Raw genomic sequence first — 17,895 nt, forward strand, 5'->3', positions numbered from 1 at the left:
GTCATACCCGGGGTGCTCAGAAAGCCAGAAGCGAACCAGGAAATAATGACCCGGATTTACTGTCGCGTTGAAGGGAATTTCGACACCTTTAATCACTAGGCCACTCGTGGGTGTTGTGATCGGAGATCAGATAGGCCTGCAAAGTACGTAGTACCCCAGTCATCATTCTGACAACTTGCTATAAGATCATACACGCAGCTTTAAATTAACCTATAATAACCAGATACCCCTGTATGTCAAATCAGTAATAACATATGTTGTCCCATTCCAGTTCGCCATCAACACACCACCCGCAACTTTCTGACCCACAACCATCGAAAACATTTACGGGCACCCGTATTCACCAGCCGAGACCCCTACCTTCCATACTTTTCCCTTAACCCTGATCTCACCAGGGTCTCATCCCCTGAGCTACCGGGTACACATGTGCTAGCCTGGATCTGGTGACCCCTTCCCCCACCCCATGCTGATCCTATCGAGACCACACTTAACATTCGCAGTAACAATATACGACAGACTCTCTTATTAACATATATCCTGTCGTGTCTACATTCTGTCGATAACCCTCCCTACCAGCCATTGTCCCCAAGCACCACGTCCCCTCCCGACGTCGACTACAGAAGATTCCTACAGGGTGCGAGTTCAATTACGTCGTAAAAATCCGCCTGCAGCAGTCGAATTTACCGATGATTAATTATCGTACCAAAAGGCACATGATTAATACCCGTTTTTGAACTATGTTTAACTACACCGACAATTAACCAGACAGACAAACTAATATTTTTGTAAGCAGAAAAATATCGACAGTAAAGAGACAGAATGAAATAGCGAGTAAGTTGTGACATCAACAAGTGTCTACCTCCAATATTAATGAGCATGGCAGTTACAGGACGTGGGGTCATTCTACACATATTGAAAACTGAGTGTGGTGGTTCTTTTGGGGGTAGGGTAATATAGCGATGTAAATACATGTACAACTGTTACGTGGTATTGGGGTCATTCTACACAGGGATTGAAAACAGAGTGGTGGTTCTTTTAGGGGGTAGGGTAATATAGCGATGTAAATACGAATGTCCTGGTGGCAAATGTTCTAAATACCAAACGGCTGCCTTCCAGCCTCCGCTCTTAAACAAATAGTCGTGGGCAATCTGTTCTTAGCTAGAACATGTCAGATGGGTTTCATTTAATTTCTCTCCGCCACAGTGAGTAAATGCAAAACATATGGTCATTCTCTGGTAGGCAAATACATCACGGAGAGAAAAAACAGTAATAGAAATCAGAGTAAATGCATTAGCACTCTTCTCAGCACCAAGCTACGTACGATGGGCAGTAAACGTACACAATCAACATCAACGGCGTGGTTTGACTAAGGGAAAGGCTTGTACAGTAATAGCCAGATTCATAAACATCAATAAAGAAATTAATTGACAATAAAAGGCATTCGATAATAACCACGTCTCCATTGCAGTGTCCCTTAGTATGTAGAATGGCGTCACGGTGACGAGAGATGTGGTCGATCAACTGTTATGATTCACAATAGTGTATGATGAATGGTCTTACCTGGACTGGTAACTGTAGGCATATCCTTCTGTTTCCTCGCAATAGAGACTCACGTGGTCTCCTATGCATAAGTACTCTCCCATCCCCGCCGCTCTACTGTATCCATTAAGCTGTAAAGAAATAGAGGGGAATCAAGTCGATTCTGAGGGACTTTGTATGTCTACATATCATTTTGATCGCTGGTCTATCAACCAGTGTGTACACACGGCGGCAATACAACACACTGACTAAATCGGCGAAACAGAGGCTCCGAGCCTCACCTGGCGACGTAGACGCTGCCCTCGGCCCCCTTGATGAATCTATCACGGGACACGATTACAGGTAGGCAGTTACACAGCGACACTCCGTATCGGGTTAACGGAAATAGTCGACAGAATAAAACATTTATTATTATTTTTTAACTCACAGAAGTTGCCGAAGGTAGTGTATCGATGTCGATGTGATAACGGCGGTTAATTTTTTTTAATGGATTTAAAATTTGGCGATTACTTTGGGAAGTCTGGGGATACGGTTCCCGTGTGGTATGTGATCAGAAGGTGCACGTGACGAGGTGGAGTAAGCCAGTGAGTCGGGTTCTTACTGACGCACGGACGAATCGTGCCCAGTTGGTGATGTGCAACTTCGCTGCACATAGATTGTGGATTAAATATGATACATTGTATTTTGGAACGCAACCTCTTGTGGACACATTTGATTTTGGTCAGGTTTTCCACTTAATAATAAACGATAGATCTGAATACAGCGATACCTTTTATCATTTGAAGTAGTGAGATGTTTGGGGACTCCGGGGACTGTGAGCTCCAGTCAACATGATGATAGCGTATGTGCGGCGCTTCACAACTTTTGGCACTACATAAATGAAGGCTAGTTCTTAATTTGTGGTAATTCACACATTTATATAGTGAATAGATACTTTTAATAAAGTAAAGTACGTATCCTTTTCAGTTCGAATGGCACACGTGGGTAAATCATGCTGAAGAAGCATTACGGATGGAGATCGAGAGTGCTGTCGCATAACATGTAAATCACATCTTTCTCGAATTCATAAACAAAACCTACTAATGGGGACAGAAACAATCCAAATGACATTTAGAATAACTGGACAGTCACGTGCACCGATTCAGTCTATTCCGTATCCAGAAACTGAAGTTATTCAAACCAATCATTTTGGACACTTCTCGTCGAAAGTTATGACTGATCAAATTCGACATCGGTGTGATGAGTTTCACATGCACGCTGTTCTTCCTGAACATACAGTGATGAGTGAGTTTAGTTTTACGCCGCTTTCAGCAATATTCCAGCAATATCACGGCGGGGGACACCAGAAATGGGCAACACATATGGCGGTGTCTTCGGCGTGACGAGCCAACGCTTTAACCACTAGACTACCCCACCGCCCCTCCTGAACATACAGAGGAAACGCTAATTTTAACAAGCGTATAAAGCTCCTCCGTCCAACTACAAGATGGAGCATCCTTATTATGTATCACTAAAACATTGTACTTACTTCCGGATGATATTTTCTTGGACGGGTAGGTTTAGGAGATTTTACTCCTAATTTCATTTTGTGCAGCGAGTTTCGTCCAGAACTACTATGACATGTCGATCTCAGGACGAGTATTGTCAAGCATTTGGGAAGTCTGGGATACGGTTCCCGTGTGGTATGTGATCATAAGGTGCACGTGACGAGGTATAGTAAGCGAGTGAATTGGGTTCTTACTGACGCACGGACGAATCGTGCCCAGTTGGTGATGTGCAACTTCGCTGCACATAAATTGAGGATGAAATATGACACATTGTATATATATTTAATGGAACCCTTTGATGAACCTTGTGTGGACACGTTTGATTTTTGTTTTCCACTTAATAAAAACATCAGATCTGAATGCAGCAATACCTTCTCATCACTAAGAGTGGTGAGGTGTATGGAGACTCCGGGGCGTGTGAGCTCCAGTCAACATGATGATAGCGTATGTGCGGCGCTGGAGACTGTGTTGGCACTACACAACTGAAGGCTACGTTCTTAATGTCAGTGAGTGAGTAGAGTTTGACGCCGCTTTTACCAATATTCCAGCAATATCACGACGGTTAGTCACCAGATCTGTGAAGCACTACCTACATTTATATAGTAAATATATACATTTAATAAAGTAAGTTCGTATCCTATTGTAACTCGTCACGCCGAAGACCTTCGAATCCCCACATATTCAGTTTTTGCGAATGACACAAAAGCGGCGTAAGAACAAACTCAGTCAGTCAGTCAGTCATGCTATCTATTCAATTCGAAGACGGGTATTGCTGACGACGTGTTAAGGTTGGAGAGTGCTGTCGCATAACACGTAAAACACAAATCTTTCTCGAATTCATAAACAAAACCTACTACTGGGGACAGAAATAATCCAAATGACATTTAGAATAACTGGACAGTCACGTGCACCGATTCAGTCTATCCTATATCCAGATTACTGAAGCTTTTCAAAGCAATCATTTTGGACACTTCTCGTCGAAAGTTATGACTTATCAAATTCGACATCGGAGTGATGAGTTTCACATGCACGCTGTTCTTCCTGAACATACAGTGGAAACGCACATGTTAACAAGCGTATAAAGCTCCTCCGTCCAACTACAAGATGAAGCATCCTTATTATGTATCACTAAAACATTATACTTACCTCCGGATGATATTTCCCTTGACGGGTAGGTTTAGGAGATTTTACTCCAAATTTCATTCTGTGCAGCGAGTTTCCTCCAAACCTAATATAACTTGACGGTTTCAGGACTAACCCCAGTATGCATGGAACGAGTACTTATACCGAACCGGTGTCACCGGTTTTGACTAAAACGTATTCATACCCAAATAAGGTGTCTCTATTGTATGCCTGGGGCATTAAAGCCTTTTCAAATTTGTGCTATTCTAGCAGATTGACAAAAACCGGTATTTACCTGGAGGGGGTCAGTAAAGCAGCTTTACAAAGGAATAAACACCAAGACACGGCAGTACCTGATCTGAGCACTCTGGGTTTCGCTGAAACCGGTTTAATAGACATATGTGTTGACTGCTCTCGACTTAAGGAAACTTTGTTATTGTTAACCCAATCGCTTGCAGACACTTGTTGTTACTCGCCGAGATCAATCGGCGGAGGTCGAGGTGTTAAGTAATCTGCATTGTCACGTCACAAAGGCGATTCAGTTACACGGGCAATTGTTTCCCATGTTAAAGGGATGGTGTGAAAAGTCAAGTCGGGTTAAACAATAAAACACTCAAACATGGCCACAATAGCTTTTGACATTAATATGTCGGGGAAAAGAACCCAGGTATTCTCGGCGAATGTATCGTCCACTAGGTCACCATAAATAGTCAATTAAATCAAACAATCTTGCATACACTAATACAGGGTTGATTTGAAAATTTCAGAGAAACCATTGATATTCAGATGTTTTAATGGCATTTAGAAGTGATGTGCATAAGGGACAGGATTTATGGATGTCAATAGGATGGCAAATTTCCAAATTTAAAATTCATACAAATTTAATTATGCAACACTAACGCCTCAGGTTGCCATATCTGACAGGCCCGTGTGCGAAGTATGCATTATGTCAGAAATCGCACGTTAAATCATCATCATTGTATGGGGGCGGTGGGGTAGCCTAATGCTTAAAACGTTGGCTCGTCACGCCGAAGACCCGGGTTCGATTCCCCATATGGGCACAATGTGTGAAGCCCATTTCTGGTGTCCCCCGCCGTGATATTGCTGGAATATTGCTAAAAGCGGCGTAAAACTAAACTCAGTCAGTCAGTCAGTCATCATTGTATGTCTTCTCTAATGTAAGGAATAAACCTTTCGGAATATATGCGTATTGCTCCATCATACACTCAAAAACGTCCTGGTGAATAGTTGCTATCTAACTGTCCAAATAATTAAGATCTTAACATCGATAACTTGTCTCCTTCATCTATAAACATGGAGAAAGGTATCGCAACCCTTCTGGTGCGATATTAAGAGGTTATTACATGACAGTTTTCCTTTCGCCATGAGTCTGTTTGATGTGGTAGTCGAGGGCCGATATGACTGGCGAAAGGGAAACTGTCATATAACCTATTTGTTATGTACCATATCAAGTGACGTAACTCTAAAATTAACTAGACTCCGTCTATGGAAGTTTCGAGCGTTTACGTGTATTTATTCCGTACCAGTTTAGTAGCCGGGCAACACGGCTGATATGGATTTTCGGCCCAAGGGCTGATATGGCTGATATGCATTTTCAGCCCGGGTGGTCAATATGGGAGCGAGTGAGTGAGTTATGGTTTATTGTCACATCGGCAATATTTCACCCATATCGTGACTTTAATAAATTACAAATTCATAATTAACACAATTACATTATAAGGAAATATGCCGACGAAGGACAGTCAAATAACTAGATTATCACAGATAGAGAAGTAAAACCAGCATTTAACTGTAAAATTCAAACAAATTTTATGAACATTACAATATATAAAACTGGGCTGGAGATCACCAGAAACTGAAGGTAGGTCACCATACAAAGACTGGTCAATATGGACATATACCGACAGCCAGTGTTGCATGTGCAAAATGGTCCATATTATTCATAGGTATATGATAAACATTGATTTTAAATATTCACGTGCTTCGATCAAAAGCGTGTACCCGTCAAAAGACCAGATCTTGATCCCACAGACTGACTGACTGACTGACTGAGTTTGGTTTTACGCCGCTTTTAGCAATATTCCAGCAACATCACGGCGGTCGATCCAATAGAGCACATTTTGGACATTATGGGTCGTATAATACACACGAATTCTCAAGTGCAAAATCTTCATGAATTGGAACAAACCCATCATCAAGAATGGAAAGCAACGTCAAGGTGAAATTCATCGTCTGATACATTCGAGGAGGAGGAGGGTCAGGGGTGTTGTTGACGTTGGCGGAGGTTACGTCAGATATCGTCATTGTGTTTGGTTAGTGATACTTACGTCATTTCTTCTGTACGACAGAATCTTAAAATGGCCACACTTATGCGTTCAGAGTTATCACCACTGTTAAATGAGTCAACTATTCGCCATGAAAACACTACCTGTTTTGTTCTTTTTGCTTTTAGATTTCTCTGGGTAAAATTATCCAGATAGAAGGTAAAATTGAGATTTGGATAAGAACCTGTCCTATGGTTAATGGTAACAGTTTGTTGCAATAAAACGATGGGGTGTTGCGATCCTTTTTTCCATGCGTATACTTTCATCAAGCATTTTTGCCGATTAAACCAACCGCGATTAATACAACGAATAACTTCCTTGTAAAACGCATCCAATTACCAGCTACACCGCCCTGTGTTAACATTCACACATTAGAAAGCAATAAAATTAAACAACCGAGACAACTCGTTTCAACATCATAAAACATTTAGTTTCTTTGAAGAATGGACTGAGGCTTGAAAGCCTCCCGTTGTTGTGTGGCGTTATAAAGAGACAGCACGGAACACAAGTTCGACTGTTGGCAACTCAGGTCACTGCAAATGTGACGAAACTATTTCGCCCCGTACCGCGAGGAGACGGAAAAGTTTAATGTGACAAGTTAACCCGCTTGCAAGCACGCGATAATTTATGTACGCATTTTGAGAAAATCAGGCGGTTGATAACATTCTTCAACCTGTAATGTCAACACAGTCTGACACGGTGTTACCCTCAACGTACTGCAAACTATTATTAGGCTATGTATAAAAATGTTCTTGTTTCTCATTACCCAAAAATTCAACCCGATCCTTAGAATTTTTGTGACTTTCAAAATGTGAATGGATCGGAGAAAAGGTGGAACTTTCGACAGAAATCTAGGGGTTTTGGACAAAAAATAAAATAAAATGTAAAAAGTAAATCCGCCCGCCCGACCCATACATTTTTTAAATGTGATGAAAAACAGGAACATCTTCAGACGTGACCTTACCTCTGAGAATATATATGTACCCATTATACATATCGATATTTATCGGTACAATAATTCCAAAAACGAGAAATATCTGTTTAAAAACAAAACGTGACAGTATCGTTATAAACAAGTCCCAGTACCTGTATATTTTGAGAGAAAGGACTATTATGGTTATCGGGTGGTCACAATGTCTGAACGCTGACGTGCCAACCAATCCCCGCATGGTGCTGATGGCTTCAGCATCTGATTCCTCTGACCCACTGCTATTTACATGCGGCAAATATCAGTAATATTTTTGGATGTGACGACAAATACAAACGATTCAGTAATTCCAAACGCTATTATCATCCAGTATTGATCACCTCTGATGGCCAATAGCCAGTGAATGGACTTGGCTTATTCCACGTACAGTCAGCTGGGCGCAGTTCGAGTAGGAACGGAATTAACAATATCAGCGTGTGAGTGAGTATGGTTTTACGCCACTTTTAGCAATATTCCAGCAATATCATGGCGGGGGACACCAGAAATGGGCTTCACACATTGTACCCATATTGCTGAGTGCGGCGTAAAACTCAACTCACTCACACTGCACTCCGCCAACGAGCTAAATTGTATGCATTATTGACAAACATGACATCCAATGCAGTTCACTATTTTGACTTAGACTATACGTTCTCGTGTTCTTTTCAGGTTATTCGGCTGAATATCTGAAACGTATTATCTTCACGATTCACATAAATTACCTGCCACGTGTTTGCCTGCTGACAAGGTGAGAAAATAGCAGTAACACAAGTATATTAGGGAGGAAATGACAGGGTTGCCTCCCTTCGAATCTGCCACTTCAGTGTAAACTATACCATATGCGATATTAAGTATATGAACATGTCATATTGAACTGTAATTGATTCCACTCTCAGCGTCCAACGGATGCAGCTTCACGAACAAGTAAAACCACACTGTAAACAGATAAAATTATCAATATTTACTTTATTTTATGAAAAGACAACCCAGACACGTATTGAAAGCCGCCGACAATACTAACTGTTCGGCCGTGCTGTTCCCAGAGGCTAGCAGAATATCGGTGACACAGGCTGTGTTAATACTAACCGACATTCTAGGCATGCGTTCCTGGTGAAAGCGTATGCGTGTATTATTTATTATATTTATTGTCAGGTGCCTAAATCACCTCACGATGAATGTAGTGTCGTTATTGAACTGTACCAATCAGTGAATAATCAATCAATAATCTGTTCATCACCTTCTTCCTTTATTGCATAATATATTCAACCATAATACTTCTTTTCAGCTAAAGGTAATTTTTCTTACTTCTATTACCTTTGAAAATATTTCTTTGTACATTTTTTAATTCTGCAGTTCAACCCTATTCAACTGCTTTTAATCTGGTATTAATAATTCAAAAACCGTTTTAATTTATCACTCGTGATGTGTTTTACTACCGCTTGTCTTTAATCGATCAATAATTCAACATTATTCCGTAGCAAAGACAAGCAAGTTTGTTTAATACATGTCACGTGCATAATAGCTATACAGGTCACTGACGTTACAGTCACGTCCACATACTGACCGTAAAATCAACAGTCTTAACCCTTTTCAAATGAGTGAGTGGGTGAGTATGATTCTACGCCGCTTTTAGCAATATTCCAGCAATATCACTGCGGGGGACACCAGAAATGGGCTTCACACATTGAACTCATGTGGGGACTCGAACCCGGGGTTCGGCATGACGAACGAACGCTTTAACCACTAGACTACCCCACTACCCCATTTTCAAATGACCGTATCCTGGTACCTGATTTGACTTAAGTACACCAACGAGCCCTTAATGTTATTCTAAACACTTTACATCAACAAAGTCTTTACCCGATGTTGATTCTAGACATTTAGACTGGTGTCTGTTCCGAAATGCACTATTTCAAACAATAGACATCCATTTTCTCCTTTTCAATCTTGTAAAAACCTCCCGCAAACGTCCGCCTAAACAAACGTCGTCCACTTAGTAGCGCAGTAAACAATATACACAGCGTAATTGACAAAAATTCACATCATTCCGATAATTTACGTGTAACATTCGGTGTGATACCGCCGTAGATTGTCACGTCAACATAAGACGTTGGCCTGTGAATAATCGATTATCCGGTGAAACAGACGCGGCACAATAGCGGTGAAAGTTTTTGTATGGATCACTGAAAATCTGTGAGAATCTAACGTGCAGAAACATAAAGCATGTTATCTAAAGCAGATAAGCCTTTCACGTGTGAAGTGCATTACAGCATACACGGTGCTGCAGTGCGCCTCAGTAATTGGCGTAATTGTACGGAGATCATGGGAATCATAAAAAGCGGGAACGTGACTTGAATTACAGCAATTCTGAAAACAAGGGCATTCGTCATATTTTGTCATTGAACCGTTACAGTTTATTACACATCAATTACGAACCTCTCCGCGAAGTACAAACCATCCCTGTCTTAATTAAAAAAGAGCCACCCCTTTAAGAAAAAGGAAACAGTACGAAAACATGAATAAAATTAGTTGTGTTTTCCCAGCACCCAAACTACTCTGATATGTCACGTGGCAGAATTGGTCTCCACGGTACAAAGACATTATTTTATTAAAAATAAGAATTCATGGTGCATTGCCGAGCGGTGCAACAGTTAGATAACAAGTCGCTAAACGATATAGATTTACATGCACGATGTGCACATATGAATCTGATCGTGCCAATGAGTGCATGCCCCTGCACATTGATGCACCAACGATGCATGCATGTGCACAAATGAGACCAAGGAGATGTGTCTTCTCGTTATCAGATCTTGGTCGTAAGGATTCACCTTCTCATACTATATTAATGTACCAAACCAACGGAGATTTCTACCCAATGATACGGTGACAATGTAAGCTTTTCAGCAGCAGCGAATCTTGCGGCATATCACGTGCATCCATATGTGTGTAATTATGTACTTCACATGTGCACTGTGCTTCAAATTGTCGGCATTATTACACGTATTAAATAAGAGTCCTTGTTGTTCTCCAATGAAGCAGGATTTCAGATTGACAATGATTGTTGACTTTGGTTCGTCGATTTAACGTAAGTGGACATTCACTCATTCACTCCCGATGTCATTCAGTTCTGATTGCACTTACCCTCCCGATCGTAAGCACTCACTCACTCACTCACTCACTCACTCACTCACTCCACTCACTCACTCTCACTCAATCACTCACTCACCTAGGGGCGGTGGGGTAGCCTAATGGTTAAAGCGTTGGCTCGTCACGCCGAAGACCCGGGTTCGAATCCCCACATGGGTAAAATGTGTGAGGCCCATTTCTGGTGTCCTCCGCCGTGATGTTGCTGGAATATTGCTAAAAGCGGCGTAAAACCAAACTCAGTCAGTCACTCACTCACTCACCCATCCTTTTGCTCATTCACGCTCGCTATATCACTGAGTATGTTCCTACATATTACATCCCTCTCAGTGCAATAACTACAAACAAATAACAGTGTCATCACCATCTCAACATGAAAGGGTGTTGTGTGAAATTGGGACATCCACAAACAACGAGGTACGTTCAGCATGCATCAGCGTTTCTTCAGTAATTGGCACAGAGAACAACATGAACTAACGCACCACAAAACAAATTCCTCGTGCAGTTAACACTGCCCGAGATAGGTGAGGATAATAATACATGTAGATGGTGTCATTACCATCCTGGCAGGCGGTTATCAACCTACTGATTATCTCGTAATCACACACATCTGCTTCACCGGTCACAACAGGGACATCTTGCTGAACCGGTTCCTTCCCATTAAGGTATGAAGGGTAGCCGGGTTGTCGATGTATTAGCTTGAAATTACAGAGATCCGGGTTCGATCACTTGTAGGTCTTATATCATTACGATGTAATATTGCCGAAATAATGTGATGAGGAGTGTAAGTCTCAAGATATTGGAGCTATATTGAATAGTTTGGTGCAAAGGTAAAACAGCTGTGGAAATTACATGAATAGACTTCTGAAAATCAGTGATAATTAAGCATACTATAGAAGGAAATCCGATAGGTATAAGACGCCCTTTGGTGGGTCCCCTCAGTGTAGGTATGGTGCTGACAGATCATATTTAGTAACTGGAGAGAATCGGAATTTCTTAACCACCATTTCCGGATCCAGCTAAGGGGCTGTACTCTGTACGCTGTCTTAGACTAATGGGTCACCAAACACCTGGAAGGGCCAACTCCAGTATGTGCTAGGTATTGAGGACAGAAACGCATTACTGTTCTCAATTCACTGTGTTTCGTTCCAAGTATCAGGATATACCGACCATTAATACCTGTTGTCATCACTGACTTTCAGTGATAAATTCATATAATTTTCATACTTCTTTTGCTCACATTTCGGCAGGGACTCGAGACTAATGACTCTCTAGCGTTAACGTTTTGATTTTACATCCACGGCAATACTTATACTTTAGCAAGACACAGATGGATGCTGCTAGCACGAACACGGTTCCCCGACCACCGCAAAGAAGAGGATATTTTCGTGATGTATCTGTGATTTCTGTGTCATTGGGGATTTTACTGCTTCTTCTTCAACGGCTACATTATCACCGTTCGCTGACTGGACGGCGTTACCTATGACAAAAACCCCGCTTGCTGTTTGTATATTCAGACATAAGCATATGTACTAGATCAGCGATATAACACGTGGGGTTTAGAATACTTTAAAGATCAAGTATTTCTTGAGAAGATGATGACCAAAAACATCAAGGTAGTTTCAGTAACGAGAACATAATTGTTGCTTTTTCGCGTCATACAATACTTTCTTTCTGTGTTGATCACAACACGGGGAACATAACAGAACGCCTTTGTTTACTTGTTCAAGCACATGTGATGAACCATGCAATATCTTGAAGCGTAATACACATCATGAAGATAAGCTGTGTTGTTGTGTGGATAATATACAACAGAAACGCCCACATACAACATTATTGCAACACCCCTGTATGGACATGTATGGGGTGAGGTGAGGTGAGGTGAGGTGAAGTGAAGTGAGGTAGGTGATTGGAGAGAAGAGGAGAGGTGTAAGGGGTGAGGTGAGGTGAGGTGAAGTGAAGTGAGGTAGGTGATTGGAGAGAAGAGGAGAGGTGTAAGGAGTGAGGTGAGGTGAAGTGAAGTGAGGTAGGTTATTGGAGAGAAGAGGAGAGGTGTAAGGGGTGAGGTGAGATGATGAGAAGGACCAGAGGAGAAGAGAGGTGAGGTGAAAAGAGAAGATACCAGAGGTGAGGTGATGTGATGTGATGTGTCCTTCTTTTATCCCCTTAAAAACAAGCAGGTTACAAGCAGTACGTTTTGGCATGACCCGACCCAGGGGATCGAACCATCGAGCTTCCGCTGTCCGGCAGCTACTCTATCTACTATACCACTGAAGCGGTTCAGCAGCCTTAGAATGGCACCGTTGTCTTTAAAGCTTATCGAATCATTTATATGGCAAACTGGCCATGGACAGTCTGACTCTAACCTTTGACGTACGAGATATAATATTACACCAATACACTTCTGTAGTTGAAACGTACCTATTACAGCAACCACTTCAAAATCCACCCATAAAATATTATCATATCCAATGACTGGCTTCACGTGCAGCAACTGTTTGTGTAAAACTTGTTTTCTGCTACCGTCAATAAGAGAATTTCACAGAAAGCTCGTTAACGGCGAGATCAACAAAATATCGTGTGATCCGTTGTTCGAACAAGCGGATTTCCTGTACAATCACATACATCTTAGGATCATTACATTACGGTGGGTTACACTATATTTTAATAGCTCCAGGTAGTAATATTCACTGATAGAAAGATAAAAGCATCTTGTAGTTGTTAGATCCAGCTCACATGGTTTACTGTTAATGGCATCTATACTCGTATCTGTTTGCCCACATATGGCTCAATTAAAGCACAACACAAATCGCCTACCTTCAACCATAACATTCAGCAGCTGTTCTGTTAAATCCCACCACGACAGTCATGTCCACTATAAAACAACACCTGTATGTATTAATCATAAAGTATCGGTTGATCTGCATTTATTATGGCCCACTTACACGCCGACTGGAATCTATAGAAGGCCAACTGCTGTACTAACCCCGGTTCCTGTTATATATAAAGTCATGTTCAGACTCACTGCATATGTAATGGATCCACATAAATCCCAGACTGGGTACATGCCACCGTACACCCCACATGGGGACATTACTAGCTGAGTGTGTTTCAGAAAAATATACCATACATTAGAATAGAAATTCTACTAATTAATACAATCTTGTGTATATAATCATGTTCTGCTCCTAATGTAAACGGCAAGGGGATACGTACGGTCGTGTTTGACGGTGACCTAAAAGAAACTAAGGGCGATGGTGATGTATTTCTACCACATCTCAACCTGTGTTCTGGACTAAACGCGTGTGTTGTGTTTCAGCGTCTGTTTTCCTACCAGGGATTAATGACGCTCTTAATCGTTTTGGTCAAATCATATTTGCAACAGTGTACTTTCCTTTCGACAAATGTAAGGTATTTACAATACGGAAACCCAATAGGGTAATAATATCCTCATCAGATGATGTCATTCTTTATTAACTGGTTCAAGATGTAGTTTTACAGGAGCTTTTGAGACGAAATTATGGAAACAATTTTTCAGTGAACCGCCCAATATATTATATAACGCCAAATTACCATAAACCATTTTGACGACATGACTAAACTCCATCTCAGCATATTAACGATATAAGTCAGAAGTCCACTGAGAAAGAAGGCGTTTACATCAAAGTAGTCCCCGCTGAGCGACCGCCGGTACATATTTATTGGATAATGATACCACGTCAGTACTTTATTGAGGAAGAAGTCATCGTATTGATATATGGAGCTTGAAAATAGTTCCTGTTGGGTGACCTCAGGTACATATTTATCGGATAATATATAAGTTATCAGATTTATTTACCGCATTGATAACACAAGCCACATATGATAAATACATTTATCGACCATCCCCCAACGTCGCTGTATATCCTGGTACAGAAACACCAGGCCCACCGTTTTGTAACATATGCACATTTGTGTGGTAAGTAACAATATACGGGGACAACTTTGTTGTAGCCTTCACGCAATCCAGATGCAGTGTCGGTACTCAACCCACCTTAACACGTGTTAACTATAATATTCACCTATATAGAGATCAGAGTAACCAAACCAGAGCGTGATAGGACCCAAGTGCCCTCCTACACACAGAAACGTCTATATATTGCCCACCGTGAGCTTGTGTAATGGTTTCCATGTGCCAAGCAAGAGCGCATAATTAACATAGTTATTACACAGCATTTGTAAATGTCTTTTCGTCCTTGCTAAAGTACAGTACTTGTAAAAAGTAACTTCGTCCTAACTAATGTCATATGGCATTCTGATATTTCGGTGAAGAACATACGACCGTCGTATCTTTTAGCAGTTTTAAATTGTGATGTGGAATTGGGGTGCTTACCTGTTCTCTGTTGTATTTTCACAACTATCCTTTTTCACATGAAAAATGTTTCTTTATCTATCGATATTGTCAAACGTATGGTTCGAGGATAATTCATACGTGTAACGGAAGTGCATGTGCAGGCCGTGTGTTGTTCCTATAAGTGCCCAGAAGCGGTTATATATCCTCAAATGACATTTAGTGAGTGGGCGAATTTCGAGATTCGAACTCACGGTCTGAACGTCCTAGAGATGCTAGTCTGCAAAGTGTACAGAGAGAGTGAAGCACATACCGGAATATACACGGAATTACACAGGCTGTATACACAATAGGGTGCGCTAGTTAAGGTAGACACTTACATGTCAATGTCATAACGTATTGACCTCGTGCACTATCAGGGATATCTGTGTCAGAAGGAGTGTGTCTCTGTTGATGCGGTATAGTCATCATGTCTACGTGCTGTTTGTACATCAAAGTGTGCATGGTTCAGAGACACCATAGTGTTGACGTTTGAAGTACAGCATCATTTAACCTAGAAAATCTAGACTTCCCTGATAGAGGGCATTTGCATTACAAGCAGTGCTGGGCCAAAGGAAAACAGCAACATGGTTCATGGAAACGAGTGACAGTCAACAGGTAAGATGGCAAACCAGAAGGTAATTCTCCATAACATATGTAACTAAGTATCAACTCTTGCAAATATCTACGCGATATGAAAGGGATTTTCTCAGTGCCGTTTATTTTTACTGACACTGCATTTTTCCGAATAAAATTTACGGAATATTATAAAATATATACAACTATTGAATGCAACAATAATTTGATTATGTCAAAGTACATGAAGGGTCGTCCTTTGCCAACACCACTTACATGAAATAGGATCGTTAAAAATACCCAAACATTTGGATCACGTCTGAGTGAGTGAGACCGTTTTTTGCTTACTTTCTAGGTGAAAGTATTTCACACAGCGAGAGGATTAGAACCCGTACTGCAGGAAAGAAACGCTACCACCACACCATCCCACCGCCACCTCAACCATGGTGTTGTACACCGAGCTGCCAGCATCCTACCAGTTTGAAACACAACTTTAAAATCACTATAGATGCTTACGAAACGTATGGGAAAATGAACAAAAGAGATGAGAAACCTGTTGAGTGTCTTCCAGAGTGGGTTAGGGAGGTCGTCATTGGCAGAATTCACATACTGAGAGGAAACAGACTTGGGTAACAATCCTGACAATACATAGATGTACCCTTCAGCACCACTTACTCCCTGTCTCAACGATTGACCTTAAGGACTTTATTCATAATCACAGTATGTGAAACAATGTTGATTCTCAAAGTCAAAACAAAGTTATTTGGTCAAAGACTTGAACTTTCAAGGTGTACTGATATCATTCGTTATAAAGACATACAGGGGTCCATTGAGAGAACACCTCATCTGTTTCATATTGAGATTACCCACTGAGTTTCAAAACACCGTTCACAACAATGACAATACACGTATGACAATAATAAGAGATAGAACTTTCCAATCGTCAACTTTCCTTTCACGTCGAGAATATTCTGCAGCTCCAGCCTTTGGTGTTTATATTTCACATCTTTGGGGTACAATGCGCATTACTTAAAAGCGTAAAAATACATCCGCGTAAACGTTTTATGATCAAAGTTACAGCATTCAAGGCCGAGCAGAGATTTGGAAACCAAAGGTTTGCCGCATCGCCGACAACAATGATCATGACTTCCGATGTACTTCCCTCTTTGCCTGTTATGCTTCGCTAGTCGCCCTTCAAACTGATTGAAACAAATTATGGTTAATACCAAAGTTCAGCTCTTTAAGGCGTTAATAAAACGAAGCCATAAACATGATGATTGTACTAAACACTCTTCGATTTATCATCATTCCCATGACTTAAAAAAACAACAAAACAACTCCCATCATATCCTCGCCTTGTCATAAATGTGAAATATAGATACTGCCGATACTTCGACCACTACAGCTTCCGGTTTACATCTTTAAGCGTAAAGTGAGTGCCAGCACCCCCATGGCCTAATGAATAAAACTCCTCAAGCTGTTTTCAATTGAATGAAGTTAAGCGATGAGAAATGACAAAGAACTTTAACCCAGTATACACGTACACCACTCTTGTGCATGCACAGACGAAAGCGTAACCATGTTCCCAATAAATCGTTATATCACTGCCCCCACCTCCTATGTAGCTTTCAACAATTAACGAAATCCTATGGATTTTACTCTCAGTTGAAATATTAATTTGAATGGCATATAGATCAAGTCATGCATTGCACATATACACTATTCATCAATACTGTGATTACCGTGTGAGTAGTTTTTCTCAATATAGATTGATGTTTATAGCGAATGGTGAGGAGAATCTGCTTGTGACTTTTTGTATCAAAATTCTGAAAAATTCAATGATAATGTACTGCAGAACACAAGAAGATGCTTAAAAGATGGGATCCCGTTAATATGGAAACCTTGTGGAAATTGTTGAAAGGGTATAATATTGATACACAGTGCCATTTAGAAAGTGGCCAAATCTAACACATGTTATATTTGGGATTACACTTTCTCAGTAAAGTACAGATCCTAATACTTTTGTTGGGTTGAGTCCCATCCGGGATTCGAACCCACACTATCAGAGTCAGGCATCTAATCGCACACAAGGTCAGCCGTCTAACCCACTCAGCCGTCGCTGCTTCCACTAAACCCAACACTAGTACTAGAATCCGTACTTTACAGAGAAAGTGTAATCCCAATATAACATGTGTTACAGGGTATATTATTGCTCCAAGTACAGACGCAAAGCCACCTGAATACAAAACACACACCTTACTTATATAATAAGAGCTAAAAGATCCT

At 41.0% G+C, this 17,895-nt stretch overlaps 1 protein-coding gene across 10 annotated transcripts in view; it reads right to left on the reverse strand.

Moving 5' to 3' along the window:
• LOC124259212 (inositol 1,4,5-trisphosphate receptor type 3-like) overlaps positions 1-17,895 on the reverse strand; it is a 177,526-nt gene that overhangs the window by 72,334 nt on the left and 87,297 nt on the right. For all 10 annotated transcript variants that reach the window (XM_046693310.1, XM_046693317.1, XM_046693315.1 and 7 more), the window contains one exon: positions 1,561-1,670. In XM_046693310.1, the coding sequence (XP_046549266.1) occupies positions 1,561-1,670 (110 nt within the window). The remainder of the gene's footprint in view (positions 1-1,560; positions 1,671-17,895) is intronic.

The sequence above is a fragment of the Haliotis rubra genome, unplaced genomic scaffold (assembly GCF_003918875.1).
Source record: "Haliotis rubra isolate DU_JTF1 unplaced genomic scaffold, ASM391887v1 Scf713, whole genome shotgun sequence".
Classification (NCBI taxonomy): domain Eukaryota; kingdom Metazoa; phylum Mollusca; class Gastropoda; order Lepetellida; family Haliotidae; genus Haliotis; species Haliotis rubra.